Source organism: Haliaeetus albicilla, chromosome 16 (genome assembly GCF_947461875.1).
Source record: "Haliaeetus albicilla chromosome 16, bHalAlb1.1, whole genome shotgun sequence".
NCBI lineage: Eukaryota > Metazoa > Chordata > Aves > Accipitriformes > Accipitridae > Haliaeetus > Haliaeetus albicilla.
Window position 1 is genome coordinate 2659940 of NC_091498.1, and position 26253 is coordinate 2686192.

Consider the following 26253-nt stretch of genomic DNA (forward strand, 5'->3'; position numbering starts at 1 on the left):
GCCTTTCATCCAAATCAGACCAACTCCATCTGCTTTGGTGCAGGGCTGTGTCCCAAATGTCAGGTGAGAATAGCGTTTGCCTGAAAGCTAAGGACTATCGGCACACAAAGAACCAGGCTCAGTGAGGCAGAATCAGGTCAGTTGACACTTTTATATACAAGAGAGACTCACAGCTTAGGGGTGTGGGTAAACGCAGCATTCCTGCAGCTGTGGCTGCAGGGAGAACTTAAATTATTAGGACTGCAGCTTTACACTAATGTTCAATGAAACCTGACCAAGGCCTACCCAAAGGGTAAATTTACAAGCTTTTACAAAAAGTGGTAACAGGCTGGGGCATTTAGGAGTTGTCTAAAGAACAGATATGAAGGCCAGTTTTCCTTAGGCTTGTGGGTGGCTATGTGCAGCTGCAGGGGAGAGAGCTCAGCTAATTGTATGAGCCTTGAGTTGATGGTACTCTGCTTGCATATTAATTATGGTATTTTTTTTTCCTCAAGTCAAAACCTGCTCTTCTCAGAAAAAAGAGGGTTTCTTCCTCTTCCCCTCCTCCCCAGCATATCTGGTTTGGTGGTGGGGGAGGGTTGGCTTTTTTTCATTTTGGGCTGGATGTTTTGAGAAGCTCAACTCAAGCGCAGAAAAAAGTTTTCAAGCTGGCTTTAATCATCTTCACTTGCTGCCCCAATACTGTACATGCAGGTACAAGCCAATGAAAATGTGAATACTTCAGTTTTTTCCTCCTTGGGAAAACTGGCTAAGAATATTTTACAAAATAGCGTGCACCCTCACAGCCATCAGTCCTGCTGCATATAAACCACAAAAATACAAGAGTTTTACATTAAGAAATACCACACACATATAAAACATTACATAACACAGGTATAAAATTGCCATTTGCTTTTTTTAAATCTATTACCATTCTCAAGCATCCATCACAAGCCCATCCCCTTGTCTTGAACGTGGAACTGGGGCTTAAAGGACCCCCTCGTTCACCCCTCTGCGGCATTTGTTTTAAGGTGGAGTTGTTAAACTTATGAATCTGTCATCAAAGCAAAGTTTATCACAAAATACGAGTGGGCTAGTGAGGGCAGCCAAGTTGGTTCACTAATGTGATCACATCCTGGCTTCCAAAAGTACAAAGCTACCCAGGGTGAGTTCGTCAGTCCTGTATGAGTTCTGCACCTAACTCTCCCTTAGGTAATGGATGCACACAGAAGGATGTTAAGGTTGACGTGTGCCACTTGTGGTGAGATGTCTGCTACCTTTTTCATTAGAGACTGAAGGCTAAGCTCATAGTAGCAATTAACTTGTGGCTAATGGAGTTCTGACAACTTCCCAATCTAATGGGACTCTCTTGGTTTAGGTAATTCTTTTCAATGCAACTTGTTGGGGACTTTAGGATGGAAAATGTGAAGTAGCATAGATTTCTGTGTCCTTGCTTGGTTGTATCGCTTTCGTATGATGCACCCCTGTCAAGATACTCGTTTTAGCCTTCTGAAGCAGCTTCCTGGAGAAGAAGGGCTATGGTTAGAAAAGACTGGCTGGCTTGAGTTGTTCTGGGTGCATCTCTCATTGCCTCCTACCTTTAATGATCTTGGACCCTTTTATGCCCCCTCGTACTTTTTAGGGGTCTAATGCAATTTAAAAGGCATAGGCTGTGTTTAAAGATTTGTAAGGTATAGGTAAAATCCCTCACGTGTCTTGTTTGGGAATATAAATTCTGAATTTTTTGATAGGATGAATGCTTCAGTTTGGATGCTTCTAAAAAACTCATTGGTGCTTTTCTCTGTGTGCTTGGTTTCGGTTTTTTTCTTCCTGGTGCTGTTAGTAATCAAATTCAAGGACAAACTTCTATTCAGACTTGGAGCTGCTACTTTACCAAGTGTTGTTGCTAAGACAGATGTGTATGTTTTTACATTTGAGGTATAAACTTCCGAGATTAATGACAGATTCTTGAGGCCTGGATAATATCTTAAATGGTCCAGGTGCTTGTTCATAGCTTAATTTTGAGGTGGGGAGTAGGACAACATGATGGGGAAGATTATTTAGTTTTAACTGCATGAAAAGATCAAGCCCTTTTAAGAAAACAAGGCCACCAACTTCAAAGTGCTAACATTCAAGAGGCATCCGCTGCCAGGGTCCCTGGCTAGTTGGGTACAAGGAGGGGAGTGCTGCTCCGTCCCGAGGCCCTCTGACATCAAGCATTGCTTCACGGTTCTCACTGCAAGTGTTAGGACAAAGTTCCCTTTTTTTAGCGAGTGCTGGGATCTAGCAGATACATACAGACGGCGACCCTGTTAGGAAATCAGATCAATGTTCAATACCTGTCCTCCTGCTGGAGGGACACCCTTTCTGCCTGCTTCTGAGGCTCCCTCTCCATCTGCACTACAGGCAAATGCTTTAGTGAGGGTTTAGTGCCCCTCCAAGAGCAGCAGCACTGTCCTCAGCTTGGCGCATCAGAGATGCTCGCCTCCTTGCCAGCCCTTTGTGGGAGGGGAGGACTGTTGGGGGAGCAGGACTGCAAACACCCCCCTGTGTCGGGCTAAGGGGGGCAGCCTTTGGAGCCCCGTTTATCTACATGCTTTTTAACAGGAGAGATGAAAGGGGGTACCTACTGTCCAGCCGAATCATCCCTCCTTCCAGAGAAGCACTCTGGCCTCTTGCTTCCCTTGCCCTTTAGCTCGGCAATCAATAGTGCAAGTGCTAAACGAAGCGGAGGTTGGGCTCGCAGGAGCCAGCATGGGAGCAGGTGGTAAATGCACACCCCATATAATTGCTCTCCATTGCACAGTTACAACAAAAAATAACCTGAATGTGGTAGAGTGCACTAACCTCTGGTTCTTAAAAAAAAAAAAAAGAGAAAAAGGGTGGGGGGGGGAAATGAGGTATACCAATAATCGGAGCTCCAGACAGGCACAGTGGTCACACCAGCTCTTGGGTCTTGGTGGCAGCTGCTAAACCAAGCTGCTTTCTCCTGGATTCCTAGATGCTACTGTGCTCCGTTCTGGTGTCTGCGCCGGAGGCAGATGATCAGGGTTAAACAGTGTGGCGGTTATTCAGACAGCAAGACAAACACTTAGGCCCTTTACTGTACATTTTTCCAAGTCTACTTTTAAAACCTAAATCTTCCCCAAATACGGACCAGCTCAGTTTGGGTGAGTGTTATTGTCACATCTGGTCACTGAGTCTGTTTTGTATAACTTCAGCTGTGTTACACGTAGCACATCTTTACCCCACCAATGCCAACCATGCTTATTGCAGACACTTCTTTTTCCATAGGAAGTTTTTCTGCAGCCTTTCAACCTTCTTTTTAGCTCATAAACATAACGCTTGCACCTCTAACAACCAGCCAAGGGTTGGGGTGTTAGTTCTATGCTTGTGAACATGAAGTAGAAGGCAGACTTCCAGTTGAAACAGCTTTGCTAGAGAAACATTGGAGCGGGCCGTCATGCCTTTGGCACATCACAGGATGCAAACCTTGTTTTTACTGAAGGTAATTTTACAGATCTGTCTGGAGGCATGAAAACCCAAAGGAAAGCAGAGAGAGCTCTTAATATCTTTTTCCATCTGTGATGCAAAGCACATTCAGACTTTGAATTCAGCCATCAAGAAGAACGGTGCCTGAACACTGTTTCTTGACCTTTAAAATGCAGTTATTTTCCAAATCAGTAACCAAATGCACACCCTTTAGGAAGTTTACGGATGTGCATTGTCCAAGCGTTTCACATCAATCTGGGAAGAAGTGTCTGAGTCAACTGGAAGAAAATAGGAGGTGGACTCTTTATGCCTGAAAAAACATCACCGGTGATGTTTTTATAAATGGTCTTATATCAGTAAAGACCCTTAAATTGTACTCACTGCTGCTGAGTATTTGCAAGCCCACTTAAACAAGCGAAGGTATTTAAATGTACTAATTCCTTTCACGTGCACTGATGTGCGCAAACACGTACAAATACAGGCTTGACTTTTCCAAGTCTCATCGCTGCTAGAGCAGTCGTGTAAGACGGTGAACAGAAGCAATTCCCTCTCAGCAAAGGGAATCCTGATCCCACTCCTGTGGGAATTTCTGGTCTCGTATTTGCAATCAAGAGCTACATCTGTAACTGTTTCTAGAGAAACGGTTTTAAGAGCTGGAAAAGGTGGCTGTGGAGGGAATACTTCCCACCATCTCAGTCGCTCTGTGGCATTTTCCAAAGCCACTTAATAGGTTTAGTTTTCTGATTGCTGGCCAGGTAATTGTTCTGTATCTCACTTGATTTCAGGAAAACTACATCTAAGCATCTTCTCCCCATGTTTTCAACATGCTACCACATTGATGAAACAGGAGTTAATTTCTGATTGAGCCCAGAAGCCTGGCCCACCTTCTGGTGCCCTAGAAAATTTTCACTCAACTTTGGCAAATAAAACCTTTCCCAGGCTTGTAGAAAACCCAGGGATAACTTAGGCCTGGGCATGAAATCATGTCATGTTTTCTGTGCTTTGCTGCATGGCTGTGTCTTGTTTTACTAGCGTTTAGGGGATGTTTAAGTATCATTTCAAGGCTATTTTGGCAAAATCCATCCTTGTTACTCAAGTAGGGTGCCTTGATTCTGACACCAGCATCTACTGTCGGCTGTGCTATAGTAAGGTCTTCTGTGTCTCAGAACTTGCTCCTCACTTACTGCTGGGGGTGCTGGGTATAAAATGGGCTGCAAAGCTGATTCAGTTTAATATTAATTATTCTTTCTAGGGGAAAATATCTGAAAAGTCAAATGGTTTGAATTTCCTTTCACAATGGAAGGTGGAGGGAAGAGAGGAAATAACCTAATGCATAGTACCTAGTCAGTGCAGCCACCTTTTGCAAATCATATAGTACATTTAAAAAAAAAAAAAAAAAAAAAGCCTTTTGCAATGAAACATTCCCCCAGAAAAAAACCTGGAGTCCAGAAGCTTGTGGTTTTTCCGGTATGTCACATGTAGAAAGCAACTGGGTGTCTTGGCTTTTTTGTTCGTGTTGTTCGAGGAGGGAAAACATCTGACACATGGTCTCATGCATTCAGAACTAAGAAGAGCTGATGTTGCAATGTAAACGTGGCATACTTCGGTCTCTTCTCCCGTTCTGGTTTTTCCACACAAGTGTAAGGTGGGTCCTGACCCAGATGCTCCCCCAGAAAAGCGAGTACCAGTTCCCTGGGGGGACTGGACACGTGGTGCTGAAAGTGAAGAAGCTAAGGTCTTGATGGATTTCAGTTTAGTGAGTAAGTGACAATCATTTGAAGTCACCGGCATGGTGGCTCCACCTTGCCGATCTCTCAATGAGCAGGAGGAATCGTTCCCACAAACCCATCGCGTTACAGCAAACGAGAATACACCACTGAAGAACTGGGGTGCAGTTTGTTCTGATGTTAGCTGTGCTGTTACCCTCCAACGCATCCTCAGTCCATCAATGATAAAAAATAAGCCAAAGTATTTGGGTTTTCCCTGTTCCCTGGAGTATCCAGGTGTGCATTCCAGATGATAGTTCTTTTCTCTGGATTTTTTCCACATGCCAGGAAGGGCAGGTTTTTCAACTGGTGCAGAACCAATGAGCCTTTTGCTAGACCTCAGGCATCTGCTGCTGTGGGTGCGTGTCTGGCTGTCCCAGCGTTCCTGCTGCTCTTCATCCGCTTCTGTTCTCTGTCTCAAGAAAAGCGTTATGTTGCTTGCGGAGAGAGGGAGCAATAAAGCTCTGCAACTCGCTGGAGAAATTTACAGCCAGCGAGCTCTGCGCTGGAAGGGGTAAGGGGGGGGGATGCTGTCTCCACACCAGTAAGCAGAAAATACCTGCAGAGCTCCCTGCTCTGCCCACACTGCTATTCCATTTCCCCCTGGACATGGTCATTGTCCCACCACAGGCAGATTTTTCATTTTTCCATTAAAATAGAGTTGGTAAAGCAAAAGTAATGTTAGCTTGAAGGAGCAGAAAGCTTTTCCTCTTAAGATGCCTTCCCTCACGTATATTCAAAAATCCAGCACGCCAGGGCAGAGAAAGTTTAGCCTCATCCAGGCATCGTTGACCTCATATAACTGCTTCGTGCTCTGGAAGGAACATCATGTTCAAACCATTGTTTATTCCTGTTTCAGTAGTCAGGGCACCGAGTTTGCTTCCTCAATCCGCTTGAAACTGTTAGTGCATCCCATGGCCCTATGCATCACCATTCAGCACAAGCTCAGAAATCACTGCGTATTGCTCGAACAAGCACTTACCCCTCTAGGAGATGAGGATTTAATCCTTTACAAGGTGGGCATTGGGGTCCTGAAGCAAAGCCCTCTCCACCCTTGGTCAGCAGCGTCCAGACTATTCTCTTCTTGGAGGTCTATAGTGATTTTGATTTGGTACAGATCCCAAGTCCATGACAGCAGCTGAAATTCCTTGACACAATGTCACTAAAATCATGGTGGTGTCGGGTAAACCAGGCGCTGAACAGTGGAGTATTGCTGACCCCCGGTTTTGGGTTTGTGGAGGGGGCAGCTTCATCGCAACAGTCTTTTCCTTCAGGTTTGGTTTTGTTCCGTTGTGGCAACAGGTTCGAGCTGGTTCATCGTTTCTGGCATCACCAGGAGAACCACAGGTTGGTTTTGTTGTGCTCTGTGCATTGTGAAATTCTCTGCTTTGCCAATAAATAATTGTAAAAAATCCCAACTGTGCTGTGGGTTGATTTGTGTTAAAGACTGAAGGTCAGAGCCATCTGGTCAGCAAAAATTCCCCATTAACCTTTTGTCTTCTTCCAGTCTCAAGACTGCTCATCTTTTGGTGTGTTGGTTTTTTTTTCTCTCTTTTGGAAACTGATCCTTCAGGACAGTCATTGTGTTAAGTATATTTTATGAAGAAACCAGAGTTTCTAGTGGTGTCTCCCCTGAGTATTTTCAGCAAATTTCATTAGGCACCTTCAAAAAAAGCTTCCGTAATTCTCGGTTTTGCTACAAGAACTGGTCCCTCGGGGGGAACCAAAAATGCTGCTTTAAAAACAGACAAACAAAACATACAAACAAAAAACCCAAAACACTCATCCTGATAATAAATTCAAAGCATCTAGTCCTTTGTTCGTAACCTCTCAGTCACCCTAATTCCAGATCAGCAGAAGATGCTGTTGAGATGTTCCCCTGTAGCGTACCAACAAGTCGAGAGTTAGAGAAAGGTGTGTCCTGCCGCGGGGTCTGGCGAACCCTCTGCTCCTACTTGAAATTCAAGTATCCAGGAGAGCATCCCAGACCCGAGGAGAGCATCCCAGACCTCAAGCTGGCCCTCGCGGGAGGAAGGGGCTGGGAGGCAGACGATCGACCAACATCACGGTACTCCTGCTCCGCCAAGTCACCTTCTCCTGACTCGAATTTTCACGTGAGGCATCACAGAGTTTATATTTTGGGTCTTGCTTTGGCCGTACAAGACCACGGTTGGTGGTGAAACACGAGGACAAGACCAGCGTATGCTTCGGTGAGGTGAGTGCACCTTTTTCTGTTCTTTCTTGCTTTGGCAATGTCACTGGTCACAGGCTACATGCTACCAAAAAAAAAAAAATTTTGAAAAAAAAAAAGAAAAATGGCCACCAGAAGTGCTTGCTCAGTGTCGCAGGATTTGTGTCAGAAAACGAACAAACGGGAAGTGACTGGCAGATGTTTCCGGTCAATCCGGAGTCTCTTAGATATTGCAGAGTGAGTGTGTTGTTAGCACGTGGCAAGCTACATAATAGAAGATGCTACATTCCTTGGAAAAAAAAAAAAAATAGTGCTGAGTTGGATTTTTTTTCTGAGTTTTTTTTCTTTGAAAAGCTACCTTTTCCTCAGAGGCAAGGAAATGAAATCGAAGGAAAAAAAAAAAACCTCGTCAACATGCTGCTTGCAGCGGCGCTGAATGAATCAGACCGAGATGCTCTCGCTGGGTGGTCAGGAGAGAAACACGTCGCTTTGATTCCTTTCTGACGGGGTGCCAGGACGAGGTGCGGTAACAGTCTCGGGATCGGTCGGCAGTCGCAGCCCCCGGTCTGCCTCACGGCGGGGGGGGGGGGTGAGGTTTTTTTTTTTCGCTTCTCCTTCCCCCTGCCTCAAAACACACAGCCCTCGCTCCCTCTCCAACGTCCCCCTCTGCGCACCAGGATGCGTGCTCGGGGAGGAGCGTGTCGAGAGCAGGTTTGTTTCAGGAAGGAGATTAAAAAAAAAAAAAAAAAAAAAAAAAATAGGACAGGATATTTACAGCTATCCACTAACAGTTTTGGTAGGTCAGGACGTCTCCTTTCCCCTCCCGGCCTCTCCCACCAACCTGCCACCTACGGGCAAGAGGGGCTGGTGGAACTCTCCAGGGAGGACTGGGAGAGACGGCGCGTCAGAGGTCCGATGCTGGAATCGGCCAGCGAGGAGGTGGGGAAGAGTTTGTACCAACCCGCGACCGCGCTGGAGAGATCGAGCTCCTCCAAGATGATCTGGGCCATCCCCATGAAGCACTTGTGGTCCATGCGCCCGTAATCTCCCCAGACGATCACCTGTGGGGCAGAGGAGGTGTCAGGGGAGCTGCCCCGCTCACCAGCTGGGAGTTTTGGGGAAAACTCAGCAAACTCGGTGTGCCCGGCCAGAAAGGACCTGCCGCGATTGGGGTAGGGAGGCTGCAGTCTGAAGGACAGCAGTGAGGACGCTGGGTTTCTATGCCGTGTCCTTGCTCCCCTAATCCCTCCCTGTCCCCAAGTATCTCGGGGGGAGTACATCACCTGCAGGACTTTGCCCTGGGGGCTCTCCTCGAAGAGCAGAGGCTGCTGGTATGATGGGTCACAGGTTTTCTTCACCACCTTGGTCTTCTTCTTGGCGAGGCAGACGCCGTTCTCCAACAAGTAAACTTTCACGTAGGTGGCTGCATTGGAAAACGGGTGAGAAACAGTGATTCGGAGCAGGCTCCTGTGATGGTCCTGGCACAGCGCCCTTCTCCATCACCCCCCCCTCCCCATCCCCGACCCGTTCCCTCCCCAGCCACCTACCAGGGATGGACTTGGAGCCCATCTTCGGGATAAGTCCCCTCGCCTGGATCACCTCCACCTCCAGCTGCCCGTTCCGGTCAGCCATGCCAACGTGGACATCGCCTAGGCGGAGGGACGAGACGTGCTCAGCACCCTCCCCGATGGCCATCTCCCACCGGGGATGGACGCAGCCCTGCGTCCTTGCCAGCTCTCCCTTTTGGTGCTGCCAAAAAGCAGGTGGGAGAAGTCGTCTCCAGGGCTGGCAGCCCCTTCACCCCCCCCATCGCTGCCTGCTCCCCCATCCTCAGCACCCAGCGCTCAAGCACACCGAGCATCCTGCCACCGGGTGTGTGATTTATTGTGAATTTGGAGGAAGGACAAAGCCGAGCTGATGTGAAGATGCTTGGATTTGAGTAGCGGAGAGAGAACCGGGCGAGAGCCCCCTCCTCCCCACCCTCCCTGCCAGCTCCATCCCACGGCAGCCTTGCAGGGCGATTTTTTTTCCCTTGTGATGGGAAAAGGGGCTGGGATTAACCGCGAGACCTCGGCAAGGGCAGGAGAGGCTGGGGCAGGAGGGGTCGGTGGCTGAGCACCCCAGAAGCCGCCAGTCCCCAGCTCCCCAGGGCACTTCACCAGGGTCCTACCCCGCTCCCTGCGGAGCAGCATCTGCGGGAAAAAAACGCGGCCGGGCACCTCTTGAGCTTGGTGCGAAGTTGTTCTCCCACTTACGCTGTCCTGCTCGTACGTACGTACGTCCCTTGGCCGGTGGGTCCCTGTCGCTCGCTGCCTTGTGGCCCCAGGAAGGGAGTGGGGACAGGGAAGGGGCGAGCTGACGTCCCAGTGGGGTTTAATAGGAGCGAGATGAACCTGGATGTTCTCAAAACACACTTGGCATTTCAACAGCAACTCGGGGCCAGCACCGGGGGCTGAGCGAGGAACCAGCCGGCAGCAGAGGAACGAGCCGGGGGAACGGCAGGAGCCGTAGGGATTCGGCATGCTGCGGGCGCTGCGGGACCTCATCCCAAGGGAAGCCGATGTTGTCCCTTCCCCGGGAAGGTGGGCAAACCCAGCGGGGTCCAACCGCCCCCTTTCCCTTCCCTTCTCTCCCACGGGGGTTTATGGGCCAGCAGGACCAGTGATGGCCTGTGCTGGGGGGGACTGGGAGTCGGGACGGGGGACCCTGGTTCCTGTGGCCCCCCCGGGGCAGCTCTCCCCATTCCCAGCAGCTCCAGCCCCTCAGCAGGACACGGGGCAGACGCCTTGGTGTGCCCTGGGAGCAGCCGGGGACACGCTGCTGCTGGCTGGAAGTTCAGACTTAGGGTGTGACTTTCTGTAGCCATTTTGGATTTAAAAAGGAAAAATGGAACAAAACGCTGTTTGGTTGGGTCCCCTCTGCAGTGGGATGCTCGGAGGAGGAGCTGATGCACAGCAGAGGGGCAGAAGAGGCCTCAGGAAAAAGCAGAGCTGCTGCTTTCCCCGGCACGTATCCTGCCCTGAGCCCTCCACGGGACATTCCCTCCCCTTGCAGAGCCAACGGCGGGAGCAGCAGGGGAAGGCCAGAGCATTTGCAAGCCATGCACCCACCCGGCACGTGCTCGGCAGCAAGGGATGCTGCCGGAATCGAGCCCGACCCCCAGAACCAGAGCGTGCGGCCGCTTTCCCCCCCCCCCCCCAGCACTGCAGCCCCTTCCCTCTTGCTGGAGCATCCTTTTGCCCTGCCCAGCCCCGCACCGGGCGAGACACAGCCCTTGCTTTGCGGGGCTGGAGACGGTACCCCCATCCCTGGGCAGGGACCCCCACCTCGGCCGGCACTCACCCATAGGCGGGGTGGCCAGCGTCTGCCGCCCCACCAGCTGGCCTGGCCCCAGCCCGTCGAGGAAATCGCTGAACTGGCTCTCGGCGCCCAGCCGGGTCGTGGGGAAGATGAACCTGCCGAGGAGAGCAAAGGGCTTTTGCGGAGCGTCGGGCTGCCGGGTCTCAAGCGAGGGTTTTTTCCCCCCACCGAGAGCACAGGGAGGGGTGCCCAGCCCCGGCTCCCATCCCCCCGCAGTGCCTTACGTGCCATCGGAGCTGTTGCTGTTGGTGCTGCCATCGGTGGACTCCCGGCTGCCTTGCCGGGTGACCCTGGTCCTCATCTCCACCGCGATGCCGGTCTCCGTGCTCCTCCGGATGTTGCTGCGCAGCTTTTTGGGACCACCCTCTGGAAGCCGAGACAGGGGGTGAGCCCGGGAAGCGCTCGCTGCCCCCAGACCCTCCTGCGGGACGGGCGTCAAACCAGATGGAAGAACCGGGTGCTGTGCACGGCCAGAGCCTCCCCACGCGCTGCTCCCTGCCTTCCTTCGGTATGTTATTCATTGTGATTTATTCAACCTTTCCCTGGGGATGAAATCCTGCAGGACCCCGCATGGTCATGTGTCCCGGTGCCATGCACACCGTGCTGGAGAGCTGTGGACCGCCTGTGCCCCCCCCACCATGTCCCAGCCCTGTCTCCCTGCAGACCTTGCTCAGCACCAACGCCATCGTGCCTTTGCATGGCTGAGAGCCCCACCTGCACCTCAGCTATCTCCCCCACGTGCTGAGACCTGCCACGCTCAGCTCACACGTGCTGACACCATCCCAGCCCACCTCCCGGCCTCCAAAATCCCCAGCGCCCCATCGACGTGTGCCGATGTCCCTGTGCCACGGGGGACGGGTACCCCCAGTGCCGCAAGTGGGCACAGCCCTGACGCTGGCTGATGTTCTCTGTCTGTCCACGCAGTTACACCATCCCCACCGCCATGTGTCCCAGGCGGTGGCAGATGGCAGGAGGAGGAGTGTGGCACAAGCATCCATCCCCGGCATCGCCGGCAGGCCTGGCATCGCCAGCAGCCCTGCTCCTGCCATGTTAGAACGTGTGTGCCGGCACTGCGCCACGGCTGGTCCTGGGCGAGTCAGGTTTGTCCTGCTAATTCGGGGCTGCCCCTGTGGAAGCCTTTGCCTGATCCTGGCAGCCCCCCTGGAGCGGGCGCTGCTCCCCCAGGCACTGGCAGCCAGGAGGGTCCCGGTCCTGCCGTCCCCAGGTGCGGTTCTGCCTGGCTCCGGCACTTTTTGCTTAGCTTTTGGGGATAATTATACCCCTTCAGAAACACCTTGGATGTGCAGGGCTGGAGGGCTCCAAATTAACTCCTCTCTTTATAGAACATCTCCCGAATCACAAAATGCCAACAAGAACCGGAATAAAAAAGCAATAACTAGAGAAAAAGCCTGCACTAAGAATGAGCTTTTTGCTTCCCCCGCCCTTTAAAAAGCTATTTTAAGCATTTAAATATTTCCCAGAGCCAGACTGTTTGACAAGTCCTTTCTTCGAGTTCCCTCCTTCCCTCCCTGCCTGCAGTCAGGACTCGCCATTACTGGTGGGGGCACACTGAGCCTAGACCCCCCATGCAGGCCAAGCTCCGGCAACGTCCCCATCTCAGGTTTGCAAATGATTCTTGGCACCTGGAGAAGTACCGGTGTGCCGGGGGGGGGCATTTATAACTGGCATTTTTAGGTGTCCTCATCAGACACAAGCAGCTAGAGCATTGCTTTGGGCAGCCAGGAGCATGCACTTCTCCTAAAAGCAAAAGGCCGAGCTGGGGGGGGCTGGCAGCGCTGTTGGGGGGGGGTCTGCGGCAGCTCACCGGTCTGGTTGAGCTGCAGCGTGCTCTTGCTCCACTGGGACAATCCCACAATGGCCACCATCTTGGCACCCAGGCTGGAGCGCCTCTTCTTGCTGGCGGTGACGGTGACGGAGTCGGCGCTGCCCCGCGCGCTCTTCTCGATGTTGTACATCTCGCCGCTGATGCTGGAGCTGCGGACGACATTCCTGGCCGCCGAGGAGCTGGCATCCCCGTTGAACATGGTCAGCCGCTCGCGCGCTCGCCGGACCCGGTTCTGCTGGGTGGGATCAGCTGTTGGGGGGGGGAGGAAGCCAGGGGATGTGTCAAGGCCACTAACGCTGGGTGGTGGTACTGGCCACGTCACTGCTGTCACACCCGGAGCAGCCCCGTGGGGATGGACAGTCCCCCAAAGCACCATGAAATTCAGGTGGCACAACCCATCGGGACCATTTTTTCCCACCCATCGGGGCAGGGTGCGGCAAGGGAAGGGGTGCAGGACCCCCCCGTCCCCATGCAGCCGGGTTATGGGGTGGACCCACCAGCCCTGCCCCAGCACCCCGTGGGACCCAGGCAACCCCTGCCATCCCGGAGCGACCCACCGGTGGGCAGAGGGCTCGGTGCGTCACCAACCCGCCTGGCTTGGGAGCAGGAGGGGACCCTGATGCTCGGGGACAGCCCCATCCACCCCCGCTGCGGGTGTCCAAAATTGCAACCGGCAAAGTTCCTCCCACACGTCGTCTTCTCCGAACTGCGGCTGCAGCATCCCTACGTGCTGCTCCGGGCATGCCTCTGCTCCACCCCGAGATGGCTGCCTGCCACGGGGGCCGGATCCAGCCCCTGCCCAGCAAACCCCACCAGGCTGCTGTTGGGGTCCACAGTGAAGCCCTGGCAGCAGACAGTGCCTGGAGGGGCCCCCCAAATCCGCTGAGGGTGCCGGGCTGTTTGCTGGCGGCAGAGGCTGCAACCGAGGCTGCCAAACCTCCCGCGTGGTTCCTGCCTTCCCTTCCCCATGAATATTTAAACTCCAGTGGGATGGGAGCATCCATCTTCCAAGGAAAGGTGAATTATTAACTCCAGGCCAAGTGAAGCCACTTTATGATAATGGATGGAGGCAGCGCCTGGAAAAATATTTCTCTTTCAAGAAAGAGAGACGGCTGCAAGCGCAGAGAATAACTTATGGCTGGGAACGGGGGCGCGGGGCAAGGCGGGGGGCTTCTGCTGCCTCTTGCCATCAGGGGAAGGAGCTTCGCAGGGGCACAGTTGGGCTGAGACCTGATGGGAGACGCGGGCTCAGCTCCAGCGCCGCTGAACTCGCGGATTTATCAATTACAGAAGGGATGCAAACAAGGGCAAGTGGGCAATTAGTCATTAATATCATTAATGAGCTCCCAGAGAGCAGCCGCTGTTCCACGTTTCCCTTCTGGCTGATGTTTTCCTCCCCTGCTCTGCCCAGGCTCCCGCAGGCGAGCGCAGTGACCCACCGCTTTCACCCTCCGCTTCTCACACCCAGCGGTGCTCGTTGCTGAGCGGGACCCCGGCATGGCTGCTTGCATTTGGCAAGATTTGGGATGTGCCAGGACCGTAGCACATGCTTCCCCTCACGTACACGTGTGGGATTTTCTGCCCTCGCTGCTCAACAGACGCTTGCACGAGGGCTCAAGCGCCTCGGATGAAGCCGTCGGCACCAGCTCCGCAGCCTGGAGCCAGCCTGGAGCGGCCGTGTGCCGACGGGAAGCCGAGATGGGCGAGAGCAGCCAGCAGCTTTGCCCTACACTCAGCATCTGCTCGAGGAGGGGTCGGGGCTGAGCCACTACCTTTGGGACCTTTGGGATGAACATCTTCCGATGCCACCCGCCGCTCTCCAGGAGCCCTCCGGGCTCCAAACCTGTTGCGGCTGCTCGCAAGGGCTGGGGTTTCTCTTAGGAAGCGCCTGCCGCGAGGAATGGATCCCGACCACTTCCCCAGGGCACCCTCTGTCGCACTCCGCTTCCCTTCCTCGTGCCTCAGTTTCCCCACCTGCAAACCTGATGTTAGGCTGTGCCTAAACAAGTGCGCATCCCTTTCCACGAGGGCTCAGCCGGGCACAGTGCCCAGCTCAGGCCTCTCCACGTGGCGTTACGGGCGAGAAAAGCTGTGGCACAACCGAGCCCTGTTATTTGTATGGTCAGGAAAACACAAAAGGCTCCTGCTGCTGTTTTCCCCGCTCGGCGCTTCAGCTGCCAGGAGAGCACCGGGCTCTGGTGGAAGCAAATTAGATCAGGAGAGCGCAGCGCTAATGGTATCATTTCCAATGCAACACACACAAGGATAATCCACCGCAAAGGAAGCAGAGCACACGCTCCTCAGCCCAAAGGAAGGATTTTCTTTACTCTGCCCTTAATTTTACCCGTTATCTCTTTTCACAATCTGCTTCTGGCCTCTGTGGAGAGCGGGTGCCGGACAGGGAGATCGCGGAGGTGCCCAGTGCTCGCTGCTGAGACAAGCTGAGCCGGAGACCATGCCCGAGCACTGGAGTCCGTGGGTCCCACTGCCGAGCTGGCCTCAGCACCGCGACAGCATCCTCGCCTGGCACAGGCAGCCCTGATGCTGCCTCTGCCCCCAGCTCCCGTTCCCCAGCAGCGGGTGGGGGATTCAGGGAATGGCACCAGGTTTTCCTTCACACCCCGCCCCCCCCCCCATATTTTATTTATTCTCTACATTGCAAAACACCGGGATTCGCAGAGCAAACGACCGCGACGCTCCAGCATGATCGCATGAAAGCCCCTTCCTTCCCTGCAATGGAAACACATCCCCGAGCCGCCCGGGGTGGGGGGCAGCACCCGCAGCCCCCACCAGCGCTTACCGCCGCCACGCACCCTCCTTGCGGGAAACGACGACCACCACCGCGAGCACCGAGAAGTTCTCCGGCCAGCCAGTCCCGGTTCCCCCATGGGCTGGGATAGATGCCCGGAGCCACCGGGCACCGACTGAGCAACCGGGAGAGGTGTCATGGCTGTAGCATCCCCCCCCGGCTGCTCCGCTGCTTGGCGGACACGCAGCCAGCGCCCGACGCCGATGCACAACGCGCAGACAAGCATCACCGGCTGGAAAACGGGTTCCCGGTTGCATTTTTGCGAGGCTGCCTGGGCCGAGCCCTGCCCTCCCCGCACTGGTACCCCAAAGGAAAAAAGGAGACGGAGGCATCTTACCGCCCTGCGCAGGTGGAGGAGGACTGGGCAGTTCTCCCCGCCGAGGAGGCTCAGCCCCCCAGCCCCATCCCCGGCTGGAGACGGAGGGTGACGGGTCTGGTTAATCTTTAAAGGGTTCTGGAGAGCGGGGCTGTGCTGGAGCTGCTTCAGCATCTCCTTCAGCATCTCCATGGTTACATCGCTGACCCAGTTCTCCTCCCAGCCCCAAGCAGGGGCAGAGCGGTCCAGCGGGGTGGGATGCGCCTCAGTGGGGTGGGGGGGGGGCACCCCTGTGCCAGGTTTTGGGTGCCCTACAACCCCGCTGAGTCCCCCCAGCTGAGTGTCATGGACTTGCTGGGGGATGACAGAGCTGGGAAAAGTGGGGAGCAAGGCAGCACAGAGGGTGGGGGGGTTGCAGGCGACCCCAGGGAGCGGATGGGGCTGTACAGCCCCACTGCTGGTGCATCCCAGTGACTGGACGGTGTCAGGGGCTGCATGTGGCAAGGAACAACCCCGGGGCTGTGAGGGTGCCCTGGCCCCAAATATCCAACTGAAATAGAAACGAGGGGCAAAATATTGATGGGGAAAATTGGGTGCTTTGGCAAAAGCTCTGGGGAAGGAGGGAAGAGCCCAGCAGGTGCCCCCACACAGGTGGGGAAGGGCATCTGATGGTAGGTGGGGAGGGGGAGGAGGAGGAGGAGGAGGAGGAGGAGGGAAGTGATAAATGAGCGTGGTGGGGCTGGCTGGGATGCTGCCTTGCTAGGGAAGGAGGCAGAGGGATTTTGGGGGCCATCTGCTCCCTCAAAGTGGGTGTCCCCAGGGAGAGAGGGAGTTGGAAAGCTCTGGCAGTGGGGCAGCAGGTCCTCTTACCTCTGGGCTGCCCCTGCAGCCCCCGGCCCCCTCCACCCTGGGGCTGCCTCCAGCCTGGAGAGAGAGAGCACTGAAATATTGCTGACGTCTGGAGCAGGTAGGCCCTAAAATCAGCACTTTTGGGGATAGAAAAGCTTGCTAGAGCTGCCGCTACAAGGCCCTGCCAGTCCTGAGCATGGCACAATGCACTGGGGCGAGCCACACCAGCACAGCTCACAAGCACGTGCTCCTCCTTGCATTAGGAAGTAAGGCAGGGGCTTATTTCCCCTAAAAGTACTTAATTCTAATTAATTACTTCAGGTTTGATAGGCAGTTGCCCATATAAATTTAATTGCCCAGCAAGAGGTATAATTCAGTGCAGACGAGCTGAGAACTTGCAAGTAACTCCAGCTACTGGAGTTAAGCATCTCATTGCTCAGGCAGGTTACAAAAGTTATATTCTGGCTGAAACTTGCTGCAGGCATGGCATTAATCCTCCTGCACAACCTCCACAGGAAACAGAAACCTTGAAATTAAAGGATGGGTCCAAATGCACTCCATTTGTAGGAAAAGTGGAGCTTAGAAGGGAGAAAATGGGATGGGGCGAAGCCGGGGCTGTGCTCGGGGATCCTGTGGGAGCAGCTCCTGCCCAAAGGTGCTCCAGCCCATGCCAGCCCCTGCCCGTGCTCCTGGAAAAAGGCCTGACTGTTGCGCGAGCGAGGTTTAGCAAGCCTGCGCCTGGGAGGATGAAGAGGAGGAGGTCCATGGGGCAAACCCCAGGTCATGCTCCTGCTGGGTTGTTCCAGTCCAGATGATTCTCCAAAAGGCAGCTGCCTGCGCTTGGCTGGGAGCAGGAGGACAAAACATCGGAGCTGCTCTCTGGGAGGGATGGCGGAGCAGCACCAGGACCTGCTTGTGTCAGTGTGCTTCGCCGAGAAGGCGACCGTGCAGCCTGGTCTGTCTGCAGCAGCCAGAGGCTTTCCACCAGGATGGGAAGTGCTGGTGGTCGTAGTGTGGGTGAAGAGCTCGGTCCTCTGCACAGACCTGCCGATGGGATGGTGGTAACAGCGGCCAATGCTGTGGCCTGGGGATGTCCCCAAGGGCCGAGAGATGGCTTCATGGAGACCAGCTCTTCCAGTGACCCAAGCAATGCATCGCATCTCTTCTGGGATAAGCAGTGGGATGGTATTCCTCAAGCCTGGGAGCAGGTCAGGTCTGAACAGCCTTTCTGCTCTGAGCAGTCTCCTCTGCGCTGCCGTGCCTTTCCTGTGCACGGGGACGGATGGGGAGCACCGCTGGGACCCAGAGCAAGAGATAATTGGAGCTGCAGCCCTGTGTGTGGGTCTCCAGTGCAGCGATGACACAGAAGAACCGACTGTCCCATGCTGGAGCGTGCATCTTCCTCAGTCCTGGCTGTGTCCGCACCTCGGCCGTGGTAATTTACTTGCCATCCCCATTCACAAAGCACATATCCATCTCCACGTCTCCAGCCAGCCTGGTGCCGCAGCTCCAGCAGAAGTGATGCTCCTGGCAGACTGGATCCGTCTGGGAGCACCGGGACAGGGAACTGAGTATCTCCGGGAGGGACAGGCAGGAACACAGCATCTTCCCACACCCACCTCATGGCTGTCTTTCAATGGGTGGGTGTACAGGTGTGGGAGCTGGGGGCACCCATGTCTGCACCTGCCTGGTGGCCTGACCTTGGGCTAAGCCCCCTCTTGAGATGCCAGGAGCCCAGGGCTGGTGCCCTGACCACACCGTCCCTTTCCCCCATGTCCCTGCATGACGTCTGCCGCTCGGTTAAATCAGATCTGTGCTGAATCCTGTTGTTTCCCAGGCAACATAAAAGAATCAGAGGAGCAAAAGCCACCCGGCGGGGCTGCGGCTGGGGGACGGCCAGCTCCCGCTGAGCCCAGCCAGTTGGGTTAGCTACCCAGCGAAAGAGGGCTCACGGCACTGCGGCAAGCACCGGGGCATCCCTGACGGTCCGGTCTCATCCCGCAGAAATGCTGCCTGGACCAAGCTCCTGCAGGGCAGAGCTCAGTGCCTCTGTGTTGGCTGCACCCTGGTGCTGGTTTTGGCCATGATGGGCAGCTTGGGAGGGAGCAGGACCTCGCTGGAGACACGCATGACCAGGCCCACGGACGGTGCCAGCAGCCGCCTTGGGTAGCGTGATGCCGCAACCATGCGGCCCCGAAAACTGGGCCACTTCCATGGGGAGGCAGCGGGGACGTAAGAAACCAGCCCAGAGCCTTTAGTGGCCTGTGAGATGGGTCTGGGATGGGATCACCTGTGCTCAGACCCCAAACCCTCACCTGGTGCTCTGGCACTGAGGGCTCGCACCACCGCGACAGGGCTGGGGCTGGTACCAGTTTCCACCGGCACGGAGGGGCTGTGGAAAGGAGCTTTTCCCGTTACCCAGCAGCCGCTGCCTTCCCGGCTGCACGGCTCCGAGCTCTGCAATGCAGCTCACACCACTCGTCTGCTGTGTGTGAATCCCATCAATATTTCATGGAGCTGCTTCCTCCAGGGGAAGGACTGCTATCAGCTCTGGCTTTCTGCTGCTCCTACCAGCGCTCCTGTTCTTGCAGAGAACATCTGATTTCCTTCCACTGGCGGCCAGCACCCAACAGCCCCCCCTTTCACTCCCCTTTCTGTATTAGCAAATATCGTTTTGCCTTTCAGGGACTCTGTATCCCACATGGGCCAAGGGCTCTGAAGTCCACTTGGGTTCAAACCCAAGTACTGACCATATTCTGCCCCTGGTCACTTAAGCTAGTCTGCAGCAGAGGTGCCCAATGCCACAGCCCTGTGTTGGGCTCCCCAGGACCAAGCCGCCGGCCCCACAGCTCCAGGATGAGTGACCAAACCCACCCACACACCCCATGGTCCCCCCAGCTCTGTGTCCAGCGGCAGGACGGTGAACATGGCCCCGTGACAGCTTGGTGCCAGCAGCCCAGACCCTGTCTGACCGGGTCCGATCCACCCTGCCCAGCTGCATCCAGCCCGCAGGTCTGAGCTTCCTCCAGAGCCCAGCGGGAGGGAGGGGGTAAGGCAGGCTGTTTGCAGAAAAAGTTGCTTTTTAAATGCTAAGACTGCACTATTATAGCAAAGCTTCTTCAGGGATCAGCAGAAAACTTGCTTGCCGTAGGAAGACTTCTGGGAGCCGGAGCGATGCCAAGAGACGGTGGGAGCCTGGCACTGCCTGCGTCAAACACTCATCGCTTTGCCACGGTCTGCGCCCAACCTGGTGAGAGAAGCCTGGGCAGCTCTCCTGGGCCGGCACCCACATTCCCAGCAGAGCAGGAGGACGGGCCGATGGGGCACCGGGGCGGCTGCTCCCAGCGAGGTGCTGCTCACCGGAGCTCACGTGTGCCTTGGCTGGGGAGAGGGGTGATGCATGAGCGTGCCCGAAGCGAAGGCCAAATGCTCTCACATCGCTCCACCACCCAACAACTAAAAATAGGTGCAATTCACTATTTGCAGGCTGAGAGACCTCCAGCTCTGGGAGTCTCTTTGTCTGTGGGAAGGATGAGGAGCCCGCGGAGGCTCCCACCGTGATCCGTCCATGGTCTGACACAGCATCCCGGGGCAGGCGGGGAGCCCCTGAACCCAGCAGGCAGCAAGCATGACGTGTCAGCAGGGCTGTCAATCCTGCGCTAAATCACTTTAAAATAATTACTAAATGAGCCTGTTTCCCTGCTATTTGAGATGCTGTGACAAAACATTTTAAGTGCATTGAAATGGATGCAAGGAGATGGTACCACACGGCTTGGGTTTTAATAAGCAGGAAAATTAGGCATTTTCATAACCTTAAACTGCATCTTGCATCAATGTGACGCTTCCCGTCGGGCTGTGCTGCAGCAAGAGCAGGCGTGAGCCCATGGGGGGCCCGATCCTCACAGGCGGACTCGGCTGAGCTCAAGGGGCAGCAGAAGCTGCAGGAGGATGGACCTGGGGTGTGCAGGGGAAGCTGGGTTTGCCCCCTGACTTGGGGTGCAAGGGGCCAAGCAAGGGGCAGACCAAGATGCTGTGATCTCATCCTCTGTCCATGTCCCACAGAGGCTATTGCGACCAGCGCTGCAAGGACGGGGCTGAAACGGGGACGAAGCAAGAGCCTGGGAGTGCTGTGCAGCGGAGAGGAGCGCTGGGACGTGGGAGGCGGCAGGAGTTTGCCCTCAGAAAGGGATATCAGAGAAGGTACACCGCTCTTCGGGAGAGATGCGTAAGCACAGCAGAAGGGCTGGCTTCCAAGAGGTGTTGATGTAGAAAGAAACGGGCACGCATCTAAACTGGGCTTGGAGGTGAGAGGTGCGGGAGCAGCCACTCCGCTGCTCGGCAAAGGGGCCGTGCGATGCAGCTGGCTGTGCCAGGGCTGGTTTGGGCAGGTGGCCCCTCGTCCTGCACCGGAGGGACAACCCAGGGCTGCTGTACCTGGCAGCAAAGCCCATCCCCACGCCGCTGGCCCGAGGGGATCCACAGGCTCCTGCTCTCAGCACACTAATGAAATAAACAACGCAGCCCCACAGGATGCCAAGTGATGCAATTCAGCCCAGGGCTAATTGTTTGCTCCGCCTCAAAAGACCCCTCGCTATGCTTCCCGGACCCCCAGGAGCGGGCACTGGCCATTGCACAGCCCGGCATGGCCACCATCTCCCGCGGGGACAATTCTGCAGCTCAGTGGGAGCACCCAGGCGGTGGCCCTGGCTCTGGGGACCATTTCGAGGTGCAGAGCAGCCATCGCTCCGCAGTAGCTCAGCAGACGCAGTGGCTGGCCAGGCCCATACCCGTTTTGGTACTCCCCTGCTCCGAGGGGTAAGCGATGCCCGTGCTGCCCTCGGGCTTCTCCCCACTTACTGTAACCCCAGTTTTAGTAAGCAGGGAGCAGCACAGGGGCCTCTTCCCATCCTGGGGCATCATTTCACTCTTCCTCACTAGTTCTTTAATGGACTTTCCTACAGAACTGGCCACAGCACCTGCCCAAAACGCCATGGAGGGCAGAATGGGCTCTCTGGATCGAACAGAGTCAAATCGATGTACAAAGCACCGGCTGGAGACGCTGGGGAGAGATGAGCACCCGTGTTACGTGGGCTGCTCGGTGCGAGGATAAGGCCCCGAAGCAAGCCCTCCCCAGGCAGGACACCCCACTTTCGCCAGTCCCTATGCCCGTTTTCCCGATGGGGACCAGTGTGCACGGGACAGGGTTGACGTCAACGGGCTTTCAGCGGGGATGATGGATGGCACGGGAAAAGCGCTCCTGTTCCCGACCCGCTGTCTGGGAAATACTGCCCGCCGCCTGGAGCCGAGAAGGGCTCCGGTAAACCGGCCCCGGTAGCGCCCAGCCGGGGAGCCCTTGGGGACTGGGGGGGAACCCGGTCGCAGCCCCCATGCTTTCGGTGCAGCGATGTTTTCGGGGTGCTCACGTCTCGGCTCGGAGCCTGGGGTACGTTTTAGGGATGCCAGGCGCAACTCGTCGGCAGCCGTGGGGTGCGGGGGGGAGCACCGGGGTTGTCCCACCGGGGGTCGGGACCTCTCCTTTCTCACCCCCGGGGGCTGCCGGAGAACCCATCCCGCTCCTCCCCGGTACCGCATCTACGACGGGCATCCCCCAAAACCACTACCCGCCTTCCCCCCCCCCCCCAAAACCGCCTGCCGGGGATGCTCCGAGGCAGGTGCTGCCCCGTTCCCCGCCGGTAGCCACGGGGACCGAGGCGGTCGCCGCCCCGGTTGCCCGGGAGCGCTCAACCCCACCCCGCGTCGCCGCCACCGCGGGCACTCACCGCCGCCGCTGCCGCCGCCGCCGCCCGTTCCCGCTCCTCCCCTCGGCCCCGGCGGGCTGCTGGGAGCGGCGGGCGGGGGAGCCCCGGGCCCGGCCCCGGCCCCGACGGCCCGGGCTGCCGCCGAGAGGGGCCGGCGTGTCCCCCCCCTCGAGGGTCCGAACCCCCGAAAGCTGGCGGCTGCGTCCCGCTCCCAGCAGCTGCCCGCCGAGAGCTGCCAGCTGGACCCCAAAAGCCACCGGCCGGACCCTACACCCGTCAGTCGGATGCTAAGGGCTGCTGGTTGCACCCTACACCTGCCAGGCGGACCCCAAGAGCCTCCGGCTGGACCCTACACCCATCAGCTGGACCCCCAGAGTCATCAGCCAGATGCTACAAGAGCCCAAGAACCACCAGCCGGACCCTACATCCATCAACCAGAGACCCCTAGAGCCACCAGCTGGACCCTACACCCATCAGCTGGACCCCCAGAGTCATCAGCCAGATGCTACAAGAGCCCAAGAACCACCAGCCGGACCCTACATCCATCAACCAGAGACCCCTAGAGCCACCAGCCAGACCCTACACCCATCAGTTGAACTCCAAGAGCTGCCAACCTGACCCTTCTCCCACCAGCTGGACCCCAACAGCTACTGGCCAGACCGCACTACTATCACCCAGACCCCAGAAGTCACCAGCTGGACCTCAGGAGTCAGCAGCCAGACCCCACACCCGTCAGCCAGACCCCAAGGGATGCCCACAGGACCGTGGGAGCCTCCAGCCAGACCTGAAGTGCTGCCAGCCGGTCCCTGCTCTGCCTGGGCAGCTCCAGTACCTGCTTCTTCAGGAACTCCTAGACCTCTTGGCTCTGATCCCTTTCGGCTGCCACCGGAGTGTGAGCGTGGAGGGCGGGGATCAATGAGGCACTTCTTGTGCCCTGGTTCCTCCCAAAGGAGAAAGTTTGAACGGAGAGGCAGCCCTGGTTCCTGTGCTGCCCTTGGACTCACCTTGGCTCCCTGAATACAAACACTAATTTCTCTCCAAGCAGCGTCTCTTTTTACTCATGGTAAATTCCTCCAGTGCTTTCCCTGCGTTGCCTCTGCAGGCTGCGCACCACGGCTGACATGGGGCCACGTGCCAGGAGGAAACCCTCCTTCACCGACTTTAACTCTGTCCCTCCCTAAAATAATGCCAGGCTTGGATTTCCCAGTGGGTGGGCTCCCCATCCTCCCCATGTCAGGGGTCCCGGGGCTGCCACCAGCATCCCGGGCTGCAGGAAACCACCTGGCCCTCGTGGGAAAAGCCTTTGCCAGGTTCCCCATATTGGGGTCAGGGCCTCGGGGGTGATTTGGGACCGTGGCCCCCGGGGTGGGTTGGTGAGTACGGTGTTCAACGGGCATCCATCGGTACAGGGAGGATGGGGGGAAAATTCCCCCTGCGGCAGCTGCTGGAAGGGAAGGGGACAGCGGCGAGAGCTGGGATGCGGTGGGTCCCAGCGTTGTGCACGGGAAAGCTGGTTAAGGAGCAGGAATAGCTGAAAGAACTAAATATGGAAACTTGGATAAAACATCGCTGAAATAGGGAGATGGTTTCCTAACAGAATTCAAAGCATATAAACAAACTCGGGGAGGGAGAGAGGTTGTCTGGAGGGGGCCTTTATGAGTAATATTTAGAAAAACTAGCTGAAAATATCTCGGTAGGGAAGGCTATCTCATCAAAGCAAACTTCCAGCTTTGTGGGGAAAGTGTCAGTCCTGGGAACATATTGTTTTGGGGGGAAGAGATAGTGAAAACACGTGCCTTGACGGTGAAAAGCCTCTCCTTTAACTTTTTTTTTCCAACTGCCACATTTCGATGATAAAACATGAAGTTTCATGGCAATAATAAAATAATAATGACAAAGTTTTCAGTTCGACTGGTAGGAAACTTTCTGACCTTTTCTGCTTCCCTTGGCAGGTTGCTCCAGGATCCCTCACTGACCTCCCGCCGGGAGGGACTCGGTGGCTTGTTCCCACATGCTCGAGACCGGGGGTGTGCAGCACCGACAGCCCCTGCAGCCGATCCCCCGGGAAGCACTTACCCGGAGCAGGATGGACAAAAGCCCCAGACTTGGTCTTGCGCTGGGATCCCATCAGGGCTCTCCCATCTCTAATGTCTCTTAATTCGCTAAGGAGCTCAGCTCTCCGGTTTGTCGGCTCCTCACCACCTTCTCCTTTATGTTTTGGTTTTGTGCCGGCAAAAAGGGGATGGTTTAATGCGATTACTCTGGTAAAGCCCACGTAAGAGGATTCATGAGACTTGGCTTTACAGTACTGCAGGGGCTATTGGCAGCATGTGGCACAAGGATGAGCGTGCTGGCCATGGGTTAACGGAAAGCATGGAAGAGTCTTTGCAAGCTCTGCCGTCTTAGGCACCATGGTGTCCTGCAAGGGTGACCCCGGGATTCTGCAGACTCCCTGGGTGCCATGTGCTGCCTTTACCCTGCCTCTGCAAGGCAGGCACCTGCCTGCAGCGTGGCTGCTGCTCATCCTGGCAAGAGGTGGACGTAACGGGCAACAGAAAACACAAAAGAAGGGGGCAGAAATGCCGGGGGACTGAGGCTGCCCTGGGGGCTCTGGGGCTGGGCATTTGGGGAGGGAGAGGGCTGCACCTCATGAAGGCTTATGGGGAGAGGATGGTTTATGCTGGGACTGGGTAAATCCAACATGTTTTGCAGAGGCTTCTCCAGAATAATGCTGCCCCACGCAGGTGCTAGTCCCCGTCCAGAGATACAGGTGGGGGGGTGGGCTCCGGGTGGGCAGAGGGGCTTGTCCCCTTGGCCACTGCTGGAGCCCTTGGCCATGGGGATGAGCACGTTGCTGCCGGTGCTCAGGGAGATTGTCGGTGCTGCATCAGCTCTGCAGCTTGCTCTCTCGTTCCTGTGCTGTGTCCCACTTCTCGCAGGAGAAGGAGCTACACCGAGATGCTGTAAAATCTCTTTTTGCTGTTCTGCAGGGAGCAATCAGGTCACATGTGCCCACCAGTATCCTACTGGGAAAGCCAGTGTGGCTGACCTGTGCTGGGCACCAGCCAGGCAAGAGGCACTAGCACACCATCTGCTTCTCCTCAGGATGCTGCAGGCACTGGGAAACCCACTGTCCTGCAGCGGGACCGAGCAAGCTGAACCGAATCCCAGCTCTGAGCTGGGAGCTGCATCCTCTCCCTACTGCTGGCAAGATGAAAGTGCTTACCTGGGAATGGGGTCGCCCAGTTAGAGCTGGGCCGGGCGTCTTGGCTCAGAGTGGCTCATCTGCAGCTCTTGAGTTAAGGTTTCTAGATTTCATAACTCTGGGGGGGTTTAATCACTTCTGTTGTCTCTGCCCTGGGGATGGAGGGCTGGGAGAACTAGGGAGAGTGTGATGGCTGGTTGGGAGCTCCTATCTGGACCAGAGAAGGTAAAAGCACCTTGCTGTTCTGGGAGCCAAGTTCAAACCTTGAGCTACCGAGTACAAAAGCTGCTGGTGACCCACAGCACTGCGGCTGACACCAGATTGTCCTTCAGGTCTTTTGGTCTCCCAAAGAGTCCTTTGGTGACACCCAAACCATCGTCTCTCCTGTGTCTTTCTGGGGTTTTCTTTCAATGCAGAAGACAAGGTTTCCACAGGGCCTTCAAAAATGTGTGTATGTGTACAGGCATATAAATATCTACTCTTAACTTAAATATACTTAAATATAATATAGTTGGTCCCCAACTGGGAGACGTACCAGGTGGGTTGTGGCACTTGCAAGCTGGCTTAGGAGCCTGGTTTGCAGCCCAGCATCAGGTGTGAACTGAGATGTGGCACAATGGGGCAGCCTGCAGGACTAATGGTCCCCAAAATCTAGCCCTAAATAGCCTCTTTTTTCCCCCA

At 55.7% G+C, this 26253-nt stretch overlaps 2 protein-coding genes across 3 annotated transcripts; one reads left to right on the plus strand and one right to left on the minus strand.

Annotated features, from left to right (window-relative positions):
- Positions 1–132: 132 nt before the first annotated feature.
- RIMS3 (regulating synaptic membrane exocytosis 3) lies at positions 133–12883 on the minus strand. The gene is made up of 6 exons (XM_069802944.1): positions 12614–12883; positions 11013–11154; positions 10771–10883; positions 8976–9077; positions 8712–8851; positions 133–8489 (listed from the first exon to the last, which is right to left on the minus strand). Exons 1-6 carry the CDS (start codon positions 12831–12833, stop codon positions 8277–8279), a joined length of 930 nt encoding a protein of 309 aa, XP_069659045.1. The 5' UTR covers positions 12834–12883; the 3' UTR covers positions 133–8276.
- LOC138689188 (uncharacterized) lies at positions 12700–24946 on the plus strand. 2 transcript variants are annotated; one of them, XR_011328040.1, is made up of 2 exons: positions 12700–12834; positions 24320–24946. XR_011328040.1 is itself a non-coding variant. In XM_069802943.1 (2 exons), the coding sequence occupies exon 1, from the start codon at positions 22013–22015 to the stop codon at positions 22928–22930; it is 918 nt and encodes a 305-aa protein (XP_069659044.1). In that variant the 5' UTR covers positions 21263–22012; the 3' UTR covers positions 22931–23430; positions 24320–24946. The 2 variants fall into 2 exon arrangements, 1 of the variants encoding a protein (XP_069659044.1); XM_069802943.1 differs by lacking the exon at positions 12700–12834 and adding an exon at positions 21263–23430.
- Positions 24947–26253: the final 1307 nt, after the last annotated feature.

What these genes read in the sequence shown, in the direction of transcription:
- RIMS3 (XM_069802944.1), bottom strand. Translation starts at nt 12,833, where the DNA reads ATGTTCAACGGGGATGCCAGCTCCTCGGCGGCCAGGAATGTCGTCCGC. An exon ending in AGCAACAGCTCCGATGGCAC is followed by an intron (nt 10,884 to 11,012) that starts GTAAGGCACTGC and finishes TCTCCTCGGCAG; the next exon opens with GTTCATCTTCCCCACGACCC. An exon ending in GCTGGCCACCCCGCCTATGG is followed by an intron (nt 9,078 to 10,770) that starts GTGAGTGCCGGC and finishes CCCTCCGCCTAG; the next exon opens with GCGATGTCCACGTTGGCATG.
- LOC138689188 (XM_069802943.1), top strand. Translation starts at nt 22,013, where the DNA reads ATGTTTTCGGGGTGCTCACGTCTCGGCTCGGAGCCTGGGGTACGTTTT.